General features: G+C 39.3%; 1 protein-coding gene across 2 annotated transcripts in view; it reads right to left on the reverse strand.

The window, feature by feature from the left end:
• The window catches only part of ACVR2A (activin A receptor type 2A), a 60,768-nt gene that overhangs the window by 19,864 nt on the left and 14,757 nt on the right, over positions 1-26,147 (reverse strand). For both annotated transcript variants that reach the window (XM_063116571.1, XM_063116572.1), the window contains 3 exons: positions 9,670-9,877; positions 7,215-7,324; positions 5,691-5,845 (listed from right to left, as the gene is read on the reverse strand). In XM_063116571.1, coding sequence (XP_062972641.1) covers positions 5,691-5,845; positions 7,215-7,324; positions 9,670-9,877 — 473 coding nt within the window. The remainder of the gene's footprint in view (positions 1-5,690; positions 5,846-7,214; positions 7,325-9,669; positions 9,878-26,147) is intronic.

A 26,147-nucleotide genomic window follows, 5' to 3' on the forward strand; every position in this document is an offset into this window, starting at 1 on the left:
CTTTGAAAGTCAAAAATATAACTTTAGTATGACACAAATGTAACTTCGATATTTAAAAACATGTGATTTGATCCAGGACTTGCCTTCCATAAAAAGTGCCTCCACCTGATTTCTGGTTATCCCCCTGCACCACAGCTTATAGGTTTCAGCAGGGTCCTCAACTCTCTGTGTAGCCTTTTCAGGGACTGGGGTGAGGATGCCCAGTTGCACGTGACTAACATCTGAATTCAACACTAAATGTATTTGTAACTAAATGTTCAAACTGATATGTTTCCAAAAATTACCATTGCGAGATTAATCCAAACATACTGCAACTGTTACCCAAATCTTAATGTATGAATGCTGAATTACTACATTTGAAGTAATTCAAACTGTTCATTTTATAGATGTTCCTGTGAGCTTTCCAAATTTTCCTAACATGAATACATGAAGAATTTTATAGGTCTCTATAATACACCAGAGGGCAGTATTGCATCATCTAATACTACCTACAAACTTTAACACACCTGTGAAACAAAATACAAAAAACAAGCTGAAGACTTGTTTTTCTGTTCACCACTCTGCCGCAAAGATCATCTTCTTGGCTCGCCGCTCTGACCATGTTACTCCGCTTCTGAAATCTCTTCATTGGCTTCCAATTCACTTCAGAATCCAATATAAACTTCTCCTGTTAACCTTCAAAGCTTTTCACGGTCTAGCTCCTTCCTATCTCTCCTCTCTCATCTCACACTATTGCCCCGCTCGTGCTCTTCGCTCCTCTGATGCCATGTTTCTCGCCTGCCCAAGGGCCTCTACTTCCCTTGCTCGGCTCCGTCCATTTTCTTCTGCTGCCCCTTACGCCTGGAACACTCTTCCAGAACATTTGAGAACTACAACTTCAATTGCAGCTTTTAAAGCTCAACTAAAAACTTTTCTTTTTCCTAAAGCTTTTAAAACTTGATGTTGTGCAGACTTTATACTGTTAGTTTTACCCTACCCTGTGCCTGCTTACCCTACCCTGTGCCTGTTTGCATTCTCTTCCCCTCCTTATTGTTTTACTATGATTTTATTAGATTGTAAGCCTATGCGGCAGAGTCTTGCTATTTACTGTTTTACTCTGTACAGCACCATGTACATTGATGGTGCTATATAAATAAATAAATAATAATAATAATAATAATAATAATAATAATAATAATAAGACAAAAACAAACAAAACACGAAACTAACTGCTGAACTTGCTAATTCATGGGCTCTTCCACGCGTCGTACTGAAAGCGCTTCCATCCGCCCCCAGTGCACCCCAAAAACGATCGTGTAGCTTGCCTGTAAAAGAGACGAGGAAGAGGCGTCATTGCTGGCGCCACCGCCGCCACCCACCTCCCTCCTCGCCCGCTGGGACGGAGAGCTTCTTCCGCCGAGCTCTCCGTCCCGGCGGGCGAGGAGGAAGGCAGCGGCGGCAACGACGCCTCTTCCTCGTCTCTTTTACAGGCAAACTACACGATCGTTTTCGGGGTGCACTGGGGGCGGATGGAAGCGCTTTCAGTACGATGTGTGGAAGAGCCCCAAGTGAGCTTTTATCTGATGATCATAGCTTTACTTTAGTGGGTGTACTGCTAGAAATGCAATACTTTTCTTTCTTTATTGGCTACAACTTCCATTCTAAAACTTCTCTGAGGAAGACACTGCATTCCATTTCAGGTTCACAAAGACCCTACAGAAGCTCAAAATTTAGAAACTTATAATTAAGATCCAGAAGGCCTTTGTGACACAGAGCAAGCAGGCTCAGCTGACAGCTATTGAACACTGAGAAGATGGCATTCCCAGCACAAGAATGAGCCCACTGGAATGCTAAAATGCTCTAGGGCTTCTACTCTACTGTCTTGGAAAGCATACACCTTTGGTTCATGCAGGTTGGCAGTGAAGAACTCTGCTTAGAAACTAGTCCTTGAAAACTATCCCAGTGTTGTCAGTGGCAGCTCAGAGTGTTAACAGGGTGTGGGGGAGGGGAGCAAAGGAGGCTGGCTGGCGTTGCCAGCAGAGTTCAGCATTAGGGTTTCTTCAGGAAAAGGAACAGCATGGAAGCCTGTAGAGTAGTGTTTTTTGGGTTTTTCAACTGCTTCTGCAACCCACCTTTGCTGCCTGGAAAAACAACCCATGAACAACCCACATTTTGGGGTTCAGACTTCACGACAACCAATGGATGAAACAACCTGAAGTTGCTTTCCCAACAAACCATGGATTCTCTTTCTGAGGCCATGTTCATATTTCACACCAACTCAGAATTCAACAACCCTTTATATGGGTTCCTGTGATGTGCATATGCAGACAATGAGAGAGATGTCTAACAAGAGTACACACCTGCCTAATAGTGTGCTCTGGATCATCACCCTGAAGATGGTGGTAGAGAAATGTTAACTAGGAAATTTCGAACATAATATCTACTGTGGTTAAACCAACTATATTTTACTATTACCATTACCACAATACATACAATCTAGCTTCCATAAAATGCATGCATGCAGAGGAATACCTTTGACTGAAATAACACATTTAAGCCACATTTCATTCATCTAAAACAATGTGTACAGAGATGATAATGTTACAATAGGTTGGATCCAGACTTCCTCTCTCTGAATGGAAATGCTTCTTTCATTCAAAAAGGGGCCCAGGATTCAGCTGAGGCTGCCTGTTGAAGGAATGGGCAGGGCAGCATTTTTTCTGATTCTCTATCTGCAGTCTCATTGCCACCTCCCATACTGTTCCAAAGCAGCCCACTACCCTCCAGGAAAGTTTCTGAGGGGCCACTGCAGAGAGAAGGAATCAGAGGAATATGCTCATGTTCCCTTCCTCCATTGATCAAAGTCTGCATCCATCCCAACATATGGCTGTACATGTGGTTCACCATGCATGCAATATCAACACAGGGCTTAAATTTTAACAAAAACATTCTGGTACCAGCATGTCAATTCATTTTTTGTGATTCTTAAAAGTACAGGTGAAAAGGTGAAAACAGTTGGACAAATAAAAATAAAGAATATTTTAGAAGACAAAAGCATGTACTATTATCATTTTTGAGATAATTGCTTTAAAACAGGTATAAAATGGAGGAAGTTTAATATTATAAAGATGATTCCACAAGGTTTAAAGAAAATGTTTTGTTTATTTTATAGAGTAGCTAGTAAAAAGACAGAACTCCCATTTTTTTAAAAAAAATACTATGGTGATGCCTGTAAGACTCCAAACTCGAAGGCTTCCATGCAGCCAATGCAGAGCAGGAGGAACAGCAGAGATGATGTTTGCCTCCATACTCCTCCCACTCTGCATTTTGGCTAGATGAGCTTTTTTCCCATCTAGCTGGGTCATGTTGGAGTGGGAGAGAAGGAGGCTGGGGAGGTCTTAGAGTACATTGCAACCCTGCTTCCCCAGTCCCCTACCCTCCCACCAGCATGCAACCTTTGCTCATTCTCCACAATCACTTTTGCAACCTTGGAGAGACAACCAGCAGAATTCTCCCTGCATTAGCTGTGAGGGGAGTGGGATGCGGATTCTTGGATCCGAAGTCAGAACGGTGTCTCCAATGTTGGATTCAGAATTCCAAATTATCCTATGCCCCAACTCTGTCTACGGGCCATAGGAATGTTCCCTTAATCACTTTACTAAAACCATTTCAAAACGGTTTCTATTACACTGATTCACTGCCAGTTATGGTATCTGGTAAAGCAGACCCACAGGACTGAGTCAGTTATCATGAAAAATAATGGTATAGGAAAATCCTATTGAGTGTAGTGCTCTCCAGATGGAGTACAGCTTCCATGAGTCACAGCTCGATGGCAAACATGGAAGTTGTAGTCCAACACATCTGGCGGGTACCAGGTTAGGAAAGACTGTTGTAAGGCCTCACTGAAACAATTTGAGCATTATTTGCAGACCTTTTTTGTTTGATTCTCTTTCATTCAGCAAACAATTTTTCTACCTGTACTTCTAAAAAAATATATCCAACAGACTCCTGTTTAATGCAAAGCAATCCCACATCAACACTAACATGCAATTATCACATTGTATTTGTTATATTTTAATACTTTACTCTGAACCAAATAGTTTTTACAAAACATGCATTTTTTTTATTTGTCAGGAGCAGTCATGAGTAGCATAATAGAGAAAATGGTAAAGAAGCACTGCATAGTAAGCAAATGTGAATTGAAGCTACAAGTAAAGGACCTCACGTGCCCTGAAAAGACCTCTGTAGCGTTTTAGACACTGAAACTCTTCACAAAGTTTGTCAGTGTTGGATTCAACAGACTGTCTTAGGAAATATTTTTGTAAGCTGCCATGAGAGCCTTTTTTGGCTAAAGGGCGGGATAAAAGTGCTATAATAAATAAATAAATAAATAAATTATTTTCCCTATCTGCAGCCTACTTTGCTGACCAAAAAGCCTCTCTGGAGGGTCGTAGAGGCAGGGGGATGGTGAAAAAAGTAGACTGTCTCATGGGGACAGTAGGAAGGAGCAATAAGCTAAAAAAAAAATGCCCTGCTACTTATACGAGCTTGGATCCATCGTTAGTCTTCACACCAATCTAGTACAGACCATGTTCCTAAAGTGTGTCATACATCAATTTAAATATATTTTTTATTGAAAAGGGGAAAAGGAATTTATCGTTTCCAAGATACCCTGACACCAGCATGGCCATGGGGGGAGGGGGGAGTATGCATGCAGGGCATAAACAATAACATGGAACAGCAGACAGAAGAAAAGAAGAGCAGGAATATCTTAAAGGAAAATGGGAAGTTAAGCTGTAACAGGTGATTTATGAGAAACCAAGCCACTTTATCTATTGGCACTGAGCAACACTGCTAGGGAATCAAGTTCATGAGTGTAATCACTGTTCCACTAATACCACCTCCTCCCTTGCGATAACTTTCTTATTTCCTTTCTGCCTATCTGATAGGATGTCTGATAGTCAGGTGTATCTAGCTTCTGTTTTATCTAATCCACAACAATGGGCACACTACTTTACTATTTATTCTCTTTCTATCTGTATACATTCCAGAACATAAAATGGCTCATCCTTGCTATAGTGTTATGACAGACTATCCCTGATTTTCTTTTGTAATTAATATATTGTAACATTAAAAATTATTTCTAAATTAATTATGTAAAATCCTAGAACTACTCTGCAAAACTAAGTGGTTTAGACATAATGGAGCTTTTCTTCAACTAATTTTCTAGAGTTTGACTTTATACTCTTTAAAAACAGAAAAACAAGGCACCACCTTCACATTCAATAAAAGTGGCTGCAGTAATAGAGAGTGCAAACCCCAGCTGTTTCCAAGAACTCCTCTTCTGGCTTCTCTCTCTCTCTCTCTCACAGACACACACACATCATGATTTAAAAATATTGGGGCAGGAACTTTCACTCATGCAAAAACGCCCAGTTTCCACAAACTCTCTCCTCTGGCTGCAGATTCTCACACCACTTCCCAACACTGTCCTCAAGCCCTCAAGGGAACAAGGAGCTGCAAGAGAGAGCAGGAAAGCCCCTGCCCTCACACTTATTTGGATCCCAGTCACTGATTTCAGTCATTCAGCCTACATTATTTATTTAAGGAGTTATAAACTGCACCTTCATCCAAAAGAAGATTTCAAGGTGGTATATAAAACAATCATTGTTCTACAATTAATATAATTCAGATCAAAATAATTAACTTACCTGGGTGGGTACAAGTACTGGAGGATATGCTAATTTGTGGTGTCGGTACATCCAAAATGAAAACAGAACGATCACTGCAATTCCCATTATAGGCACAAGAGAATAAAGCAAGGTAGTGAACAGGGGTGGTTTAGATTGGACAGGATTGGAAGTAGCTGCAGAAAAAAGCCACAATTAGTCTTTTCACACATGCGCGCGCGCACACACACACACACACACATATATATGAAGCAAAGAATGATGGTAACAGTTGTTTCACCTAATCAAAAGTTAAACAAAAATTAAACTTGCAGTTCAACTTGCATTTAAAATGTTTTCATTAAGAGACTATTTGTTCATTTTTGCTTGATGTACATTATGAGGCTTGAAAGCTTGCATTGCAATAGCAGACGCTGGCCCAGTAAAGTAGTAGCCCTTCATCTCCCGTGTATAAGGTTCTAAAACAGCAATTCGGGTGACCACAAAGACCTGGTGATTACGACTACCACTTCAAAGATATTTAACATTACTTAATATTATTTTAACTATGGTTTAGAATTATGCCCAAGCCAGGATACTGTGTCTCTGTCTCTCCCTATGCTTCTACAGATACTGTGATCAGAGACAGGGCTACACAGTGATTTGCACAGTTCTGGATTTCCTGTACTTGCTGCCAATTTGTTTGCAGGACAAATCTAAAATGCCTTTAATCTAAAAAGGTATGCACAGCTAGGGACTCCAATACTTCAAGGACTTCCTCTCCCCATATGAACCTACCCAGATCCTGAGGTCAGCATCAGAGGCCCTTCTCTGTGTTCTCCCTCTGAGAGAACATCAGGGTGGGAGTTTGAGAACAGGTATTTTCTGTAGTAGCTGCATAGTAGCTGCACATTTATGTAAAGTATTCCCCAAGCACATTTCCTAGGTGCCAACACTGTCATCTTTTTGGTACCAGGCAAAGATGTATTTCTTTTCCCAGGCATCTGGATGTTAGTTACGCCCACCCGTTGTGGCTTGTAACAATATTAGTACTTTAAAAAAAATTAGATTACATTTGTATCTACCTATATCTCTTATTGTGTTATATTAATTATGGTTTATGCTGATTTTGTCTTCCTTGTTATATTGGCTATTTTGTATTTGATCTTGTTACATTGATTATGGATTTTCGTATCCTTGTATAAGTTGTTTCAAGAGTGCTTTTGCAGCAGGGAACGACACATCAATTTAACAAATGAATGAATCAATGACCAGGACAGGCAATAGTTACAAGAGGACATTTATGTACTGAAAACTGATGGAAACAAACCTGCTATATAAAAGCATGTAGCTTTCAGTGTTAAACCATACTCTTTAGATTTAATGTGTATTTTAAAATCTGAACAGGCCTTTCTGAAATTGGTCATTTCATTTAAACACAATTTATAAAAGTCTTATTACAACAGCTCTCTTAAGAGCAACACAAGTAACTGTGATGGAAGGTTTCCCAAAGATACAAAAATTTCACTTGGCTAATGCACTCTTTAGAAAAACTAAACCACTTACGTTGTGTGACCCCCATCTCTGGAAGGTATGAAATATGTTCATTGCACATGTTGCCTTCACAGCAGCAAAAAAACACATCAGGGTTGTCTTTCCTTTCTACGCAATCATTTCTGGAAAAGATTAAAAACCAGTTATTTCTCATTCTACATTGATAGAAAAATGCTCTGGTACAACTAACTGATAACTTATGCACAACAATAAGCTGATACGGAGTATTTAACATTTGGTATGCTGGTATTTACATTTGAATGAACTGGTTAAGTTATTTACAGCAGAGCTGCACCAACTGCTATTTTAGGTCATTTTTAATATGAAAGGCACAAAGCATTCTCCAAAATTGCAGTACTCCCCTAGGGCAAAAAAGGTCTCCATTAACTGCCATCCACCTCTATTGACAAAGCATCTGCCAAAGGTGGGGGAGCGATTACACTTGACATCACACTACCAATTGCTTCCTTTAAAGTGGCTGCTGATCATGATGTACATCTTACTTTGGGCCACCACTTTAAAGGGGCTACAGCAACCACTCTAAAAAGGGTTAATCTGCTCACTGTGTGGGTTATGATACTTGTATTTCATCTAGAGAGGTGTAGCTGCACGACATATTCCTTTCAAGCAGCTGGTGCAAAATATTTTAGAAAAGGGGACCCCCATTTCAACTCAGCCCTAATTAAAACTATGAAGTAAAGTAACATCTTCTCAGACTAATTTTAATACAACATAAGCTTTCATAAGTTGCAACATACAAACGTTTGCGTTAAGATTAGTATGAAGAGATGCTACTTTTGAATCATACTTCATATTTTAATATGTGTATTTTAGTGAATGCAACCTTATATTCTTAATACGCAATAAGTATTTTTGAGTGTGCAATAAAAATGCAAGTTTTGCTCATTTACTTAGCATTAGGGTAGTGCTTCTGTTGGAAGGAAACCCCATCTGTCCAACGAAGGGCAATTACCAATATCACAGGTGTATTAACTGCCTACTTCATTTTGTGCTTTTAGCAATTTATATCCTTGTCTATTCCACTAGTTTAAAAGGCCTCCCTAGTTCCCACAAGCTCCTTAAAAGTTCCATATTTCCTAAAGACAATAGAGTTGAAACCTTCTTTTGAGAAGTTGAAAGAAATAAGTTTTCTAGTTATACAAGAAAAATCCTATCACTATTTGTTCATCACCCAACCCCCAACTCTAGCTGCACCATCTCTATGGAAGAGGCAGATTTTTTAAAGGCTGGATTTAATTTTGGAGAAACTCTTGGGAACCATATTCCAGTGTTAGGCAGGCCCAAAAGCAAAACGGATTGGGACGAAATACAAATAATACCAGCATATTGGAATTTAAAACTCTTACTGCCAGTAAAGGTATTAGGAGAAGCATTTGAACCTTTTAGAATGGGGAAAAACAAAAGCCAGGAAACTATTGGTAGCTATCCCTCTGGAAGATAGCGCTGGACTTGCCACTAAGTATGTTTAATTCATCATCCCATCCCTCTGCTTTTAAGGCTGGCAGTCTTTAAAAAACAAAGAGAGAACATGTAGTTCTACATGTACCTTAATTCAATGTAATATTCATTCATCATCATTTTATGAGAAAACAAAAAGCACAAACTATTTTTAAAAGGTTGTAAAAATCTATTCCACGGATGGCAGGATCATGACAACCAGTTATTATTGTACATAGACATCTGTTGCAAGCCAGTGGAACTCGTTTTCCTTGAGTTCAACCATGGGAGAAAAGGATATGTCTGAGAATATGGTGACTGCAATTCCAGAGTGTAGTTCAGCATATATTTGTGAGCATCCTAAGTTTCACAGCAGGCTTTTTCTGCAGTGGCCCTCAAATTATGGCATGCTCTCCCTAGAGATGTCCCCTGGTGCCTACTTTGTTCAATAAAAAGGCAAAGTCCCTTTTATTTTCTGAGGCCTTTAAAAAGTATTGTTAACTATCGCTTGTTTGGATAGACAGAGGCGTCAGAGCACTCTGTCTACCAAGAGGCAACCCCTTAGGATTGCATTCTTAATTGCTGAGTTTTGCTGTTTTGAAAGCGGCAATACTTTAACTGACTCATAAATTATTATTATTATTATTATTATTATTATTATTAAACTGGGACCTGCATTAATTTATTGAACTATCAGATCAACACAAGGAATGGAAGAGGGATGATGATGATGATGATGATAATAATAATAACAACAACAACAATAACAAGAGCAACGACAACAAGAGCAACAACAACAACAACGAGCAGCAGCAGCTGGGACCTGCATTAATTTGTTCAGTTGTCAGATCAAGACAAGGAATGAAAGCGGAAGAAAACCTCCTAAAAGCCTACTTGTCCCACTGAATTGTGCCCTATATCTTTCACCAATCATTACTTTTTAAACACAGACACACACACTAAATACTGGTTTACAAAATAGAAAATGCAAAATTGTAGATTTGCTTGCCTGTCATAACAGTTAATATCGTCCAGCCAGCAACCTTGCTTCACAATTTCAACAGATCCAGAAATATTCTTCCATGTTGCAAAGCAGTGTCGTCTTTTATCTTTATCGCCAAAACACATTTCAATTCCACTGCTATTTGTTTTATCATTTTCCGAATTAGCATCGAAGTAGATGCACTCCTGCGTCTCTGATCTGCCTAGTATGGCACCTACAAGGGATTAAAAGTTATTAAAAATTAAGCCACTGGATAAGGTTGCAAAACATTGAGAGCTCAGAACAAAGCTGCATTAAAAAAATTCTCATATTACTGCATTCTTTACTATTTAAAATCTGTTCCCTGTGCTTATGTTTGTACTTTTTGGCATGCATTTCAAAGAGATTCCTTTTTAAAGAAGCAGGATAATCTTTTGTTTTTAGCTATTGATTTTGGTATAGGAATACAATCTTCACAGCTTGTCAAATACCAATTGTTAAGTTTTTTGCTGAGGTAATTTAAAACAGAAGCAATGTTTATGCAATTGTTACTCTCTTAACAAACAAACAGAACATACATTTATTTCTAAAGCTCTGTTTTCCACCTGCCCCAGTGAAGCCCATATTTCCCTTTGCTATAAAGGATGGGTACAGTGTGATGAGTGTTTATGGCACCGTACACAAGTGTTGCCAATGAACCTTTTCTGCACAACACTGAAGTGCTCTAAACTTGTCACAAGCCATGTAAAATAGGAAACAAATGCTGCTACTTTCCCCGTCATCTGAAACTCAATACATACATTACTAATTCCAACCTAAAAATCAATGGGCATCTATAATTGCAAACACAAGCTTAAAACAGCCTGGTTTACATAAATCAGATCTGTGATACAGTTTAGTTCTTGTTTGACAAGTATAGAGAAGAAACATTCGACTAAATGTTTAATAAAATGCTTTAGTCAATAATTTCTTCTGTCTTAATAAAATGATAGACAATGTTTCACAATTAACATATTGGGCCAGTTTTTGTAGATTCCACCCCCTGTTCCCTGGTGAAGAAGAGAGAATTGCCCAAAGAAATCAACAGACGAATCCAGAATTTTACCATAGCTGTGATTGGGATACATGTATTTTCCACCCCACCCCAGATTATTTCATGTGAGAAGTTTGTGTCTTTTGAGGAATTTTTTATACTTTTTACAGTACTATATGCCTGCATGGAAATTAAAGGGGTGGATGCAATTGAGTGCTGGGAGGATATCTGAGGAGGAACTTAAGTACATTGCTTTTTTTTTATTGGGGGATTTTTGGCTGGAAATTCAAATCAAGCTCAGCCCACCTCTACTTTGTAATATTAATGTAATTACATTGCAGATCTGTTGTAAGCCATTCTTTTAGCCACAGTTCGTTTGTTTATTTATTGCATTTTTATCCTGCCTTTTTTCGTACAAGGAACTCAAGGCAGGGTACATAATCCTCCTCCTCTCCATTTTATCCTCACAACAACCTGCAAGGTAGGTTGGGCTGAGAGTCTATGACTGGCCCAAAGTCACCCAGTGGGTTTCCACGGCCAAGTGGGGATTAGAACCCAGATCTCCTGACTCCCAGTCCAACACTTTAGCCACTACGCCATCCTGTCTTTGTTACTATCTTTTGATGTCATCGAGCTCCTAGCCAATACATTGGCTGGGTTTGCTGCGCATGTGGGGAGCTCTCAATGAGGAAAAGTCATGTCCAGTGAAGCCAACCCAACTGAGTGGGCTGCTTCGCTTTCCAGATGGGGAAAGGCATAGGGTGGGTGAAGTCACCTGACCAAGGCAGTGGCTGGAATGCTGCCAAGACTGAAAATGCTGAGCTGAATCCTCCCAATGCGAAGCCACAACAGCCCAAGCAATGGCAGGAGTACTCAGGCTAGGGATGCTTCGGCTGCACCACATCCAATGGGGGAAGGTGCAACGCAGGCAAGTTCCCAGCTTTCAGTGGCACTGTTCCTCTCAGCGCTGGTAATGTTCACCATCATCACCGTCCCTTCTCCCATCCTTGGAGGCTCTGCAGGTTGGGTGAGGAATTTCTGCGGCTCAAAGTTTGTCTTAGTTGTTAGTGTTCAACTTACATTTCATATTCTCTTCTGTTATTTTTAACGGAAGACAAGTCTCAGGTGATGGCTTGGGGCGGGGGGGGGGGGGGGGAATCCATGGTATATGATGCCCTTAGTCCAGCACCTATTAAATCACCTCTTTGTGGTTGTTAGTCTTCATATTTCCATACCAAATACACCACAAACTGCAGTTAAAACTGATTTCTTTGGACCACTGATTTCTTAAGGCTTATTTACATACTATAGCAGCAGGCATATTTGCTATATATTACTGAATAGTCTAATCATATTTCTGATAGAGTACATCAGTGAATTTTACTCTCTCCAACTGCCACTTGAGCTTTCTCATTTGCCATCCTATCACTTCTCTGCCATCCTAGCTTGATATTTGATTTTTCCACTAAATGTTCCTCCATTTGTTCTGTGCTCTTTCCTAAGCCATCACCTAAGTCCATTCTGACCTTCTCCAACACCGTTCTCATTTCTGCTCTGATCACTCTTGATCCACTCTTCCTTTTCTGTCTAACTCCTATATTTTCTACTGTGTCTTCATAACCAATTTCCAAATTTGTTTCCATCACTGCCTATGTTAACTTCAGGTTTTCTCAGCTTCGATACTTCATTCTAATCTTCAGTCTTAAGAACCTCCAGGTATACCTGCCTTCTTAATAAGAGACTTTCAGAGACTTTAAAAATAGCTTTATATACCGTAACACAATCCAAGTCATCTCCCCTGTCTTACTACAGATTCTTGGAATTCCCCATCTTATCTGCTTTTTTAAGTATCTTCCAAATTAGTTGAGAAGGCAAGCTAAGGTATCTTCTACATTTAATACCAGAACATATTGGCCACATTCAGACATCACTTTAAGCTAAGATGAAAATAAGCTACTGTTATCCCTCACAGATCAGACAAATAAGCTACTGTGCATTATCCATCCCGTTCTGCTGCAATTCTCCCACCCCACCAGTGGCACAGTTTCATCCATTGACAACATTGCAACCTTCCATAATATCGCAATGACAGGAGATAGGTGTGGGGTAAAATACAGGGGCTTAATTCAGTGCTACCAGCTTCACTCTGACAAAGGGGTGGTGTCTCTAAACCCTTGGAGGTTTGCAGGATGAGGACCAAACTTTATATACAGCCTACTCAAAACCCTGAGCAATTACACACAAGAGAGAGAGAAAAACAGGTGCACCAAAACCGAGGTGGTACAAATAAACCTTTGGAAGTTTGCAGAATTGGGACCAAACATCATACACAGCCTCCCCTTTTGTCAAAAAGGAGGTGGCACAAAAAAATCCTTGGAAGTTTGCAGGACTGTGGCAAAACTTCATACACAGCATCCCCTGATAGGCATACACACAAGGCAAAATGACAACCCTGCACAGCTGCTGATAACCGACCGAGACGGTGTTTGACACTTGAAGAAGTTGCAGAGCACACTGCAGAGCGAAGGGTTAGGGTGGTGTCAGTCTGCGTGCACCATCAGTTACCAGGCAAATTACAGAAACAGAGATCTGACAGCTAGAGGAGAGTGGCGGCAGCAGTTTTGACTGCTCTTGCCAAGTGCCTCTATAGGTGACCAACATAACCAAATGTGACCACCACAAAATTGGGTGGGATAGCTAACACCCTGGAAGACAGAAACAAACTTCAAAGTGATCTTGATAGGCTGGAGTGCTGGGCTGAAAACAACAGAATGAAATTTAATAGGGATAAATGCCAAGTTCTACATTTAGGGAATAGAAACCAAATGCAGAGTTACAAGATGGGGGACACTTGGCTCAGCAATACTACAAACGAGAAAGATCTTGGAATTGTTGTAGATCGCAAGCTGACTATGAGCCAACAGTGCGATATGGCTGCAAGAAAGGCAAATGCTATTTTGGGCTGCATTAATAGAAGTATAGCTTCCAAATCACGTGAGGTACTGGTTCCTCTCTATTCGGCCCTGGTTAGGCCTCATCTAGAGTATTGTGTCCAGTTCTGGGCTCCACAATTCAAGAAGGATGCAGACAAGCTGGAGCGTGTTCAGAGGAGGGCAACCAGGATAATCAGGGGTCTAGAAACAAAGCCCTATGAAGAGAGACTGAAAGAACTGGGCATGTTTAGCCTGGAGAAGAGAAGATTGAGGGGAGACATGATAGCACTCTTCAAATACTTAAAAGGTTGTCACACAGAGGAGGGCCAGGATCTCTTCTCGATCCTCCCAGAGTGCAGGACACGGAATAACGGGCTCAAGATAAAGGAAGCCAGATTCCGGCTGGACATCAGGAAAAACTTCCTGACTGTTAGAGCAGTGCGACGGTGGAATCAGTTACCTAGGGAGGTTGTGGGCTCTCCCACACTAGAGGCATTCAAGAGCCACCCTAAAGCATCTGTCAGGGATGCTTTAGGGTGGATTCCTGCATTGAGCAGGTGGTTGGACTAGATGGCCTTGTAGGCCCCTTCCAACTCTGCTATTCTATGATTCTATGACACTTAATCCATGATGGGTTAAATAACTATGCAGACCATGGGTTATCAAAGTGGGTTATTTTGGCCAAATAAGCCATCGTGGCTTAAAAAACTCCCAACAGACAACATAAGCCATGATGGGTTAATTAAGCCATCATGGCTTATTTAACCCAAGGTAGGTTATCATTAACATACGAACCCAGTCACAGATTTGCTAGCCCTTAACATACCCCACCATTGTTTCCTTGAGATGGGCATACTAGTCAGGAAATTTGTTTACAACTCTCAGCACTGGAAATCTCCAAACTAATAGCTGCCTAGCCATTTAGAAAACCTATGCTGAAGTCTAGAAACCTCCAGCACATTTTTTTAACCTAGTACTGGTGGGTGAGGAGGGAAATCAGAGGACAGATCCTAAGAGTTGAATCTGCCAATGTTTCATGGGAAAGAAAATACAAGGCACACATTGACAGTAGCTACCTGCAGTCTCAGTTTGGATCCTTAATAATAATTTAAAAAACTGGAAGAATGTGAAATGCCCCCAGAAAATGGCAGGGTTAAGATGTATTCTTCAATTAACGGTAACTACAACAATAGCTAATACTTTATTTTGAATGATTTTCTGTCCATTTTTACCTCAACTCATTAGTCTCATCATGCAAGAGCTTCACTCTGTTTTGGTTCTTCTACAGTGTATTTGTGATATCTGATCCTTCTGCCATAATCATAACTACAACAAAAGGACTATAAGATGGGATTAAAAGAGGCACATAGAAAGAAGTCAAGTAGTGTTAGCAGATCCAATTAAAAATGACAGAAGTGACTAGAAGACAGAAACAAGTAACTAACTAAAAAGTCTAAAATAGAAGCTTCCAAGTATCCATAAGCTCAATCAATATAAGCAAGCTCTTCGTTATACAAAGTAAAATGTTGCCAAGAGATGTGTATTACCATCCTATAGATACTCATCTGTAATTCTGTATTACTATAAAAGCAGTATAGTTGGGTTATCTCTTATGACTATTTCTCTTAAGTATATTTAAGGATCCTGTGAAACTAATGCTGTTTTTCTCTCTGTTTTTACATGACCAGAATCTCTAGAACTTAACAGCTGCATGAATTTCTTTCTCTTATATAAACACAACAGTTAAACAGTTTGTGGCAAGCATATGACAAATGTAATATAGTCAAAGTTTTAATTAATGACCAAAGCTATAGAAATGTCAGACCATCTACTAAGTTACTTCAGAAAGCTTCAGAAACATATTGGCTGTGTTTGGACAACACAATAGTCAATGGTGGGTTAATAGTCAACTCTATGGTTGATTATCGATAATCTTGTCCCCAGACAGCATGATTATAATCAACCATGGTATGGATTAAGGCATCGAATTGACTATTAGTAAAGGGTATGTTTCATTGACAAATCCTCTGCCCTTTCTCCCTACCTCAGTCCTCCTGCTGGTATCCCATTAGCCATTGTGAGTTCTGCTGGCTGGACTAGAGAGGCTGTGTGCAACAAAATTGTCAACGATGCCTGACATATGACACAATAATCAACAATTGTTCAAATAATCAACTCTGCGCAGCATTTTTTTGTGTGTGTGTGTTGGTTATTTCAGCTGAATAACCAACTGTGGTGTGAAAAAGTCCCAACAGACAACACAATAACCAACCATTGACTATTTAATCCACTGTTGACTATTTAACCCACCATTGGTTATCATGTTGTCCAAACTCAGTCAAAGTCTGCAAAGTGCATCACATTTACACCACACTTCTTTTCCATTGTAAGGCAACAAGAACAACTTCCAGTTCATAGAATCATAGAATAGTAGAGTTGGAAGGGGCCTATAAAGCCATTGAGTCCAACCCCCTACTCAATGTAGAAATCCACCTTAAAATATACTTGACAGATGGCTGTCCAGCTGCATCTTGAATGCCTCCAATCTGGAAGAGCCCACAACCTCCCTAGGTAATTGATTCCATTGTCATACTGCTCTAACAATCAGGAAGTTTTTCTTAATGTCCAGCCAGAATCTGACTTCCTGTAACTTGAGCCCATTATTCGTTGTCCTGCACTCTGATATGATTGAGAAGAGATCCTGGCCCTTCTCTGTATGACAACCTTTCAAGTATTTGAAGAGTGCTCAATCTTCTCTTCTCAAGGCCCAGTTCATTCAGTCTCTCCTCATAGGGCTTTGTTTCCAGACCCTTGATCATCCTGGTTGCCCTCCTCTGAACCCCCTCCAGTTTGTCTGAATCCTTCTTGAAGTGTGGTGCCCAGAACTGGACACAATACTCTAGATGAGGCCTAACCAGTGCTGAATAGAGGGGAACCAATACATCATGCGATTTGGAAGCTATACTTTTATTAATGAAGCCCAAAATAGCAATTGCTTTTTTTGCAGCCATATCACAATGTTGGCTCATAATCATCTAGTGATCTACAGTTCCAAGATCCTTCTCGCTTGTAGTATTGCTGAGCGAAGTATCCCCCATCTTAGTTTCTTTTTCCTAGGTGTAGAACTTGGCATTTATCCCTATTAAATTTCATTCTGTTGTTTTCAGCCCAGCGCTCCAGCCTATCAAGATCACTTTGAAATTTGTTTCTGTCTTCCAGGGTATTAGCTATCTCACCCAATTTTGTGTTATCTACAAATGTGATAAGTATTCCCTGCATCTCCTCGTCCAAATCATTAATAAAAATGTTGAAGAACACTGGGCCCAGGTCTGAGCCCTGCGGGACCCTGCTCATTACCTCCTCCCAGCTTGAGAAGGTACCATTGATAACGGTATCATTGATAAGCACTCTTTTGAGCCTGATTCTGTAGCCAACTGTGGATCTACCTAGCTCACTATTAGCAAGTTTATTAATCAGAATATCATGGGGCACTTTTTCAAAAGCTCCTCGTCCAAATCATTAATAAAAATATTGAAGAGCACTAGGCCCAGAACTGAGTCCTGCGGTACCCTGCTCATATTACATATATAAATCAAACAAACATAAGGAAATTAAAATTAGTACACACAATGGCTCGTTATTTATTTGTTTTTATTTTTTAAAAAAATAAAGGTTACATTTAACCAGTATATAAGGCCTTAGTAACAAAAATAATAATTTTAAAAAGTCAAGGAAAAGCTATTTAAAAGCACCATCTTCCAGAATGAAAATAGATTCCCTGTTACTTTTGTGTTCTAATACAATGTAACACAACTCCGTTCATTTTCAAAAAGGTATTTGTTGCATACCCTCTTTCATCCATAATGGCCATGTTAGTTTAGGACAGTTGTATCCCATAATTTTTACATACCATTCTCTCAATTTAAATATTTGAGAGGTCCTCCTAAGAACACAAATATATTTAAGGCGGAAACCAATGGGGTGCTTCTGCCCTCCGCCAATTCCCTTCCATAAGTGGTGCATTTTGCCAATTCTGTTCCGCAAGCTGGACCCACCACTTATGCAAGGGAAATTTAGTGCTTCCTCAGGGAAGCCCCAAAACTAGTGGAAGGCAGCTCCCTTGTGTGAACTTCCATTTCTGCTCGTTTCACGTTGCCCCCGGAAGTGCTAAATCACAATTGCACTAGCAGTGGGGACCACATGCTCAACAATATTGGTGGGGCCGAAGAAAATTGGTGGAGATGCAAACATTATAGACATGCACATAATAGACGTAGTTACCAATAATATATAAGGATGTTATATAAGTATATTATGCTTATTATTCTAAAAATAATAAACATTCATCTTTTTATAAAATGTTCTTAAAAATATTCATTTTTTTCCTAGAACACTCCTACAGCCTGAAGAGGGAGAACCCAACATTGGGGTGCTCCCCCTCTGCTGCTCTCTCAGAGCTACTGTGAAAAGCACTGCAGTGGCTGCTTTAAGGGTATGGGTGGGGGAAGGGAGAAATCTGTACATTAATTGTAAACATAGTTACTAACTCCATTCAAGTGAGCTGCAATCAAGGACTGAAGCAACAATTTATGGTCAATATCATCTGTTTGTCCCAAATCCTCTGATAATCATATCCCTGAGATCTCAGGAATATGGTTTCAGAAGATAGAGCTGTGGTTTAAACCACCCTCTCTTTCTCAGTGTGCCACAATGGGGATAAAGACCATTCTTCTCCCAACTGAGCTGCAGGTTTGAGGAGCGCTCCTTGAGATGACAGCTCAATGTGGAGACAGCTGCACTTCCACCTTCACGTCTCCTGATCAGAAAGAGTGGAGGAGAGAGAAACAGACTGAGCTGCAGCCTCAAGGAGCGTTCTTTGAGACCGCTGGAGGCACGCTCCTACTCCTTTCCCTTCTCTGCCAGGTGTGGGGTGAGAGCCTGAGATCTTTGTGAGCTAGCTAGGAGGGCCTGGTGAGCCGAATTCAGCCCATGGGTCAGAGGTTCTCCAACCATCTATTAGAATATAATTCATTAGCAATTAGTGGATGACACTTAAAATTATTAAAGGTAAGTTGGAGAAATTTTTTAATTTGGTTTGAACTAATATCAAAGCGAAAAAATATCTTTCTTCGATGCTAGTGTCAATAAAGTTTTAGATAGGTGAAAATGTAGAAAAAACTAATCCTATGTAGACAGTCAACATTTACTGTTAGTCATTCGTGACAGCAGCCCATTTCAGTAACAACTTTCTTTATAGCACAAAATAAAAACATAGCCAGAAGAGATAGTTTCAAAACCTAAACATTCAGGAAAGTAGAGCACTGTTGTCTTTGTGGTCTGTTGCCTCCTCTTCCTCATGCACCCCAAGTACACCCCAAAGTGAGCATCTACACTTAGTGTTTACCCTTTGCACAGTTAGTTTTGGCTGGCACTCCAAGTAATACAGGAAAGACCTGGAAGCATCTCTCCCTGCACCGCCCAATCTAATTCAGTTCTCCACCCTGGTGGTGAGAAGTTCCTCAGGAGGCAAAAAAAAAAGGGGGGGGGAGAATGATAAACAAACAGCTGATGGGTGTAACTAGCACTATACCTGAGAGTTCCTCCAATATAAACAACTATTATTTATTCATTATTTAAAATGAAGTTCTTTTAAAAGCATACTACTCAAATCATTGGTGTGTGTGTGTGTAAAGGTAAGTTTGGGCAGCTGGAACTTGAGATTTGCAAGTCAACAGACACACAGTTAAATTCTAACCTATTTCTGATTTGTTCTTGTATAAAAATATTTTTAAAACCTGAAGTACCACAACAAGTATCACTATAGTAATTTGTTGATGCATCCACCATGGCTTTATGTACATATACATATAAACGGGGAGTTAAAGAAGTTTTTTATACAATGCAAGAAAATATGCTATATTCAGCTTAAATAATTTGTTATTATTACTATTATTCTGCCTTATCTGCTAGAAAGCCATCAAGGCAGTGTAAAACTATTTAAAATAATAAAACCTTGCAACAATAAAAACAAAAACATGCATGTGTAAATAAAATAATGATTTAAATACCATGTTTAGAAATAGTTGTGAAGGATATATGGTGCACTGAACAGAAAGAAATATTTAAAGGAAATAATGCTAACCAAATAGATAAAGGCTTAGTTAATGCACACTATACAATAGCATGGTTTAAAGAGCTTAAGCACAGCTGGAATTTTCTTGAAGATGACACAAGGTGTGACCAATCTGTTGGACCTACTACTGTTCAATTTTCTAATAAAGCTGATAAAAACTTCATAGGGGGGGAATTGAAAGGGTCATCCATTATCATCCTAACACAAAAGGTGACTGCAAAATGGGCTCCCTAGAACTTCACACTATAAAAATCAGCAGGTAATTAATTTAAAGGATTTTTTGGAATGTTAGATGTCAGATTCCAAGGACTTTCTTGGACCTGTCACTAGGATCCTGAGTGATCCAATTCAAGGCAATAAAAACACCAAGTCTTTCATGTAAACTGTACCCCTTGGGAATTACCTTCCAAAAAAGCCTAAAAAAAATTGCATTGCCAATTAATATTCAGTTTGAATAATGCCATGAAATAGATGAGAAACTTTCTCGACAATGCACCAGTGGCACAGAAAGAGCATTTACACAGCTCACTTTTAAATAGTGAGGCCTCAAACATCCACCTTAAAATCCTTATAGAGCTCCTAGTAATTGCTATCTGATTTTTAAAATCCCATCTATGAGTGAGTCAATTTACAGACAATAAGCACTCAATGCAGTAGTTCAGGAGTGACTGGGCTAACAATCAGACAATTTTGATTTGGCAAGTATTACCAGCTTGAAAGACAAGCAACATAAGTGCACTGAAATTTATGGTGAGTAAACAAATTATATTTTAGTCCACTATAAATTTCTATATGACTTACAAATGAATCTGAACATCCCCAGTATAATGTATACTTCCACATAGGAAGTTCTTTCAATAACGTTCTAACAAAATTCTACTGGCAACAGTCATACAGAATTTGAGTGGTATTTTCATAATTTAGGAGTATGAAACAATAGTAAGCCATCATGGGTTAATTCATGCACAGGGCTCTGAGACATGCGCCAGCTGTTATTTTGAATATGCAATCCATGGAAGCACTTCTTATGCTATGTGAATCGAGGCAGTGCGGTTTATTTAAGGGTTAAACAACCTTGGATAACCCTAGAACTATTAAGAAAAGACTGAATTAGAGCTGGATACTGGCCACATGGGTTACAGAAGCAGTCTTAAAAAAATAAGTGGTGGGCATCTACAGCCCATTACTTCATTTTGAAGTGCAACCAACTGCCATTAAAAAGCAAAACAAAACGTATGGACAGTGGTGGTGGTTTACTGGGAAGTTAGAGGATGCAATGGAAAACACTCTGGGGGTGTAGTGGGGAGTGAGGGGGTTTGTTTTACCTGTACCAAGTGGGTGAGCACCTGTGCATTAGCTAGGGGGTGGGGAGGTGTTTGGTACAATGTGTGGTTTAGCTGAAATTTGTTTGGTTTTGGTGTGGTGTATGTTTTACCTGGATGTGTTTCTCTGAATATTACCACTTTGCTGCAAAATGGGTATCTTGTTGTTCTTTGTGGGCCACTGCCTTGTCAGGACAGTTTCTTTTCTTTTAGTCTCACCAGTTTGCCTTCTGGGAAATGGGTGTTTTATGAATGGTCACATCCACTAAAACAGCCATTTGTCTGAATGACAAGCCCCCATGACAGTTATTTTCTGAGAGTACCCGTAACACTCTCAAAATTCCAAACATGCCCACTGGCCCGAAAAGGTTGGAGACCTCTGCACTAGGCAATACAAGAGACATAGTCAGGGTTCTTTTCTCATAATGCTGTTACTTAGAATATGCCAGAGAGTAGTCTGTGCTGCTTAGACAATCTCTTAAAGAAGTCTTCCTGTTGCTTCTGAATGACTTAGGCTTACTCGCCATACTTTCTCAGTATGGCACCAATATCTATGGTACTGTCTTTGGGGACAGTTTAGGCAAAACACATGAGTTGGGATTAAAGATGAAAGTATAAAGAAGTACACTATGAAGATACAAGGGGTTACTCGCAGAGATTAAGATTTTCTGTAGAGCAATGTTTTAGACATTTGAACAAAACTCATTTGCAGGTTTTTGGGTCTCATTTTGATGATACATATTGGTTTACAGTATTTGGAAAATGCTATAACTGATTTCACCAGACGTTCTTGAAGTCAGCTGTTTATATTTGTCATTCAAAATTAGCTAAAATGTCAACATTGGTAGAAAACAATAATTTCAGAGGTATCACACAATTGTTCAGTGAAATAAATATTCCTTTACAGTTGAGAGCACAAGTGAAAATGCAGTTTTCTGAACACTGTGACCGAGAGGAGGTAATCCTAATTTTCAACATTAAGGTTGAGGCAGTGAGATATAGTGGATAGTATGTGTGACATGGGCAAGGAAGATGTAGGTTAAAATCTCTGTTCAACCATTTCACTAAAAGTATTTCTATCCCAATGGAACTCTCAAGGTAGCTAATCACCATAGCAAAAGGAAGTTAAAATAAAATAAAATAAAGCAATTTAAAAAATCAGATAAGCAGCAATATAAATGCTGCAAGAATATGGACAGATTTAAGTTTTCACCTAAATAAAAAAGCAGTATCTTGATCTAGCATCTCAAGGTGTGCAAATAGGCAGAAAAACTAATCTTCCATGAAGTGAACTCCAAATCCTGGGATTCATCAGTAACAGGTATCCAAAGTACTCATCTGCCAGATGGTGATGGGACACAGATCAGTGTCTCTGCTAAAGACATGAATATTTGGGTAGATTAACATGGGAAGTTGTGGTTCTTTAGGTATTTTGGTTTCAACATCTTTAGGGTGTTAAAAAAGTAAACCACAGGACTCTAAATTTGAATAAGAAAAAAACTAGAGTATTTTTGAATGAAGAGTGGTGATGGGAGTCAAAACTCTAGCCACCATTTTCTGCACTAGCTGAACTTCCCAAACTGTTTTCAAAGTTAGTCCCTCATAACCATATTGCAGTACTCTAATCTAGAAGTAACCAACAACAACATTGTTCATCTAAGCAAGACAATGAATAATCTAGTACTCTGAAATTATTTAATCAATTACTTTCAAAACAATAGGCAACCCTTGACATCTTTCTCTCAAACAATGAAACATTACTAGCTTTGATTCCATAAATACAGTTCAGTTCACCACATTTAAATATTCAAAAGGGAAAGAAATATGATTAACTTTGTTCTTCATGAGAACAAAAGTGTTGTTTTTTCCCCAAACACAAAGATGATATGATTAACTTACCTCTGGCTTTAATTTATCAAGGAGCAAGTGACATCATATTACATGGACAGAAGTACATGCAAGAAGGATTACACTACAGAAAATACTAAATATATTATGGTTAAGACACATGACAGTTCTGTAGCCACATGAAGCATTTGAGAGAGAAATCCATAACACCCACTGCACTTCTATAAGTGAATAGAAAGGATATGAAACCAGTACATCAGGAACAGTTAGCAATTATTTAAGTGTTAGTATTCTAGATCCAAATAAAAGAACTGTTCAACAATTTTTTAAAAATATATATTTATATGAAATATTTCTTGGCAGCCATCCAGGGCAGAAGCCCTCTCAAGGCGGCTTACAATAAAATACATAAAAATTAAATATTAAAAACAATAGAACGTAGCAAAATAGCAATAAAACCAGCAACAATGGCAATAGCAGCAACAGTATTAAAATAATATGTTTTCAACGCCTTCTTAAAAGCCTGCAATTATGAAGCATGGCAGACCTCCAATGGGGGCTTGTTACAAAAGTGTGGAGCCACGGCAGAGAAGGCCCTCTCACAAATGATCACCCACCTAATTGCTCTCACGGGTGGGCAAGTAAGAACGGCCTCTCAAATAAAGGAAGGTCTATTGGGTTTCCGTCTAAAGCAATTAAACTGAAACTTGAGAAAATTCGGGCACTGAAACAACTTTGTATGTTAGAAAAACTGCACTATATGAATGTCCAAAATAGATAATCTGTAGAATAGAGCATTATACAAACTTTTATTAAATGTGCATATCCATATTGTACAGATTAAATAAGGAAAATTTTGTATAATGCACTATTCTACAGATTAGCCCCTTTTGTTTTTTTTAGACGCATAAAATTTTCCTTATTTATTATGTAAGACAAACGGAGTAGATATTATAGCAGTAAATTCTAAGATAATAAACTTGGGTTCTTTTCTATTGGAATTTAATTCCAAGTTTAGGCCAGGCTGTAAGTGCACTTCTGTATGGGTTAAATCCAAAAGTTTTGTAAAATATGAGACACACAGACCATAATGAAAAAGACAAGTGTTTGAATGACTAATATAACTTCAATTCATAATGCTACAGTCATATGCCCACCCATATGTAGATCTATGTAGAGTGCTATAGAGAACCTGGTTGTCCCAAAATATAGTATCCAAAGTAAACATTTTTAGACATATGCAAGACCAAGGCCTGAAACAGCTAGTTAGCAAACAACAACAACAAAACATGCCAGCATTTTACAATTAGAGAGGGGAACAAAAGTTCAGATGCATTTCTTGATGGATTTTATGGATTTTAAAATGTCTTGATGAATTTTATTTTTACCTATACCCAAAATCTTTCCTCAGAGGAAAAAGATAATGGAAAATCCAATTCCAAATTATCTTGGAAATGACCTACAGCTAGACTAGGCAACCTGGTGCCCTCCCCAGATGTACAAGATAGGTTTTCTCAAAATTGAGTCTGATCAAACAAATATAAAAATATGGAACATGCAGTATTATTTTTAAAGAAAAAGCCATTTTCAGTAGAGTAGTAACAGAGAAAAATATTGTACAGATTAAATAAGGAAAATTTCTCTAAAATTCCTTATAGAGCATTGCTTGGCTTTATCAGCTGAGTCACATAGAGATATAAGCTCTTCAGCATATTCCTCGAAATGGAGCACGACTACTGGATTGTGCAGCGCAGATATATGGATAGTACTGGCTTGCAGCCAAAGGTTGGAGCTGGATTGTTTATCCTTTCCAACCAAGACAAGCAGTGAATATATTATGTTGTTGTTGTTTATTCGTTCAGTCGTTTCCAACTCTTCGTGACTTCATGGACCAGCCCACGCCAGAGCTTTCTGTCGGCCGTTGCCACCCCTAGCTCCCCCAAGGTCAAGTTTGTCACCTCCAGAATATCATCCATCCATCTTGCCCTTGGTCGGCCCCTCTTCCTTTTACCTTCCACTTTCCCTAGCATCAGCCTCTTCTTGCATTTAAGTACAAGCCTGGTAGCCATAGGTGAGAAAGAATTTCAGGCAGGCAAGCAAGTAGGCTGGCAGAGAAAGGATGGAGTGCTCTCATCTCTCTGAACTCAACCCTGAAATGAAGAGGGCTCCTGTAGGAGTGACTGTTCATCATTTCTTCCAACCCCCAGCAGGCTAGTAACTTATGTGGACTTTTTCATTAGAAGCTGCCTAGTAAACCTACTTTATGTGTGTCATTTAATATAAATATATTCATACACAGTTCAAAGGATCCCTACTTTGTTTTGTTTTAAACCAGGGGAGGGAAACTAATATCATTTGGTCTTCAGCCAACGTACTGGGGAATGTCCATGTGTCGCAATACCAACCCAACTGATGCGCCCTGTAGATCATACCAGGCTAATCTGCCCTGAGTCTTTCACTATAGGGTGAGAATGCAGGGCGGGTGAAGCCAACCTGGCTGGGCACTTCCTTTACATGTCACACACCAACCCAAATAGGGAAGCAAGTGAGACGCAAAGGAAAGGGACTGGGCTAGTGCTTGTACAAGTTCCTGTAAGCACTGGCTTAGTGGTCAGCCTAACTTCACTCATTCTTTGCTTTCCTTGCAAATGGAAGGCAAAAGGACCAGCAAAATCTACTCTTGCAGTGCTTGCAGTTTGCTCTGCAAGGGTCAGGAGAGTGTGCAGCCCCTTATTATTGTCAATTCATGAACAGAAATAACAAGGGAGTTCCCCTTCACGCTGCTCCTCCCCAAGCCACTGGCTGTCTCCATGCCAGGCATGGAACTTAGGTGTGGAGTGGTTGGGGTCAGCAAAGGGAGCCCGAGCTTCTACAGGCCAGATCTCCTGCCTAGAGAGGTTAACCACGCATGTTTAAAATGAACATTCCTGAACTACACTATAGTATTACATTGACAAACATTAACCAGACAATACAGGACACGAAGTATTGCTAATGAGCAGCTTCCATTCAATTGATGGGGCTGAATGGAAATGTGATTATTAATATTATTATTAATAATAATAATAAAATTTATGTCACACCTATATACGGAATACCCTACACAGCACACAAAGTTAAAACTATTTAAACAAGATAAAACAATTTAAACAAGATAAAACAATCAATAAAACCATACAGCATAAAAACACTATATAAGAGTCAGCAATAAGATTCTAAAAAGGGAAGGCCTACCA

The sequence above is a fragment of the Elgaria multicarinata genome, chromosome 2, assembly GCF_023053635.1.
Source record: "Elgaria multicarinata webbii isolate HBS135686 ecotype San Diego chromosome 2, rElgMul1.1.pri, whole genome shotgun sequence".
In the NCBI taxonomy this organism is placed as follows: Eukaryota; Metazoa; Chordata; class Lepidosauria; order Squamata; family Anguidae; genus Elgaria; species Elgaria multicarinata.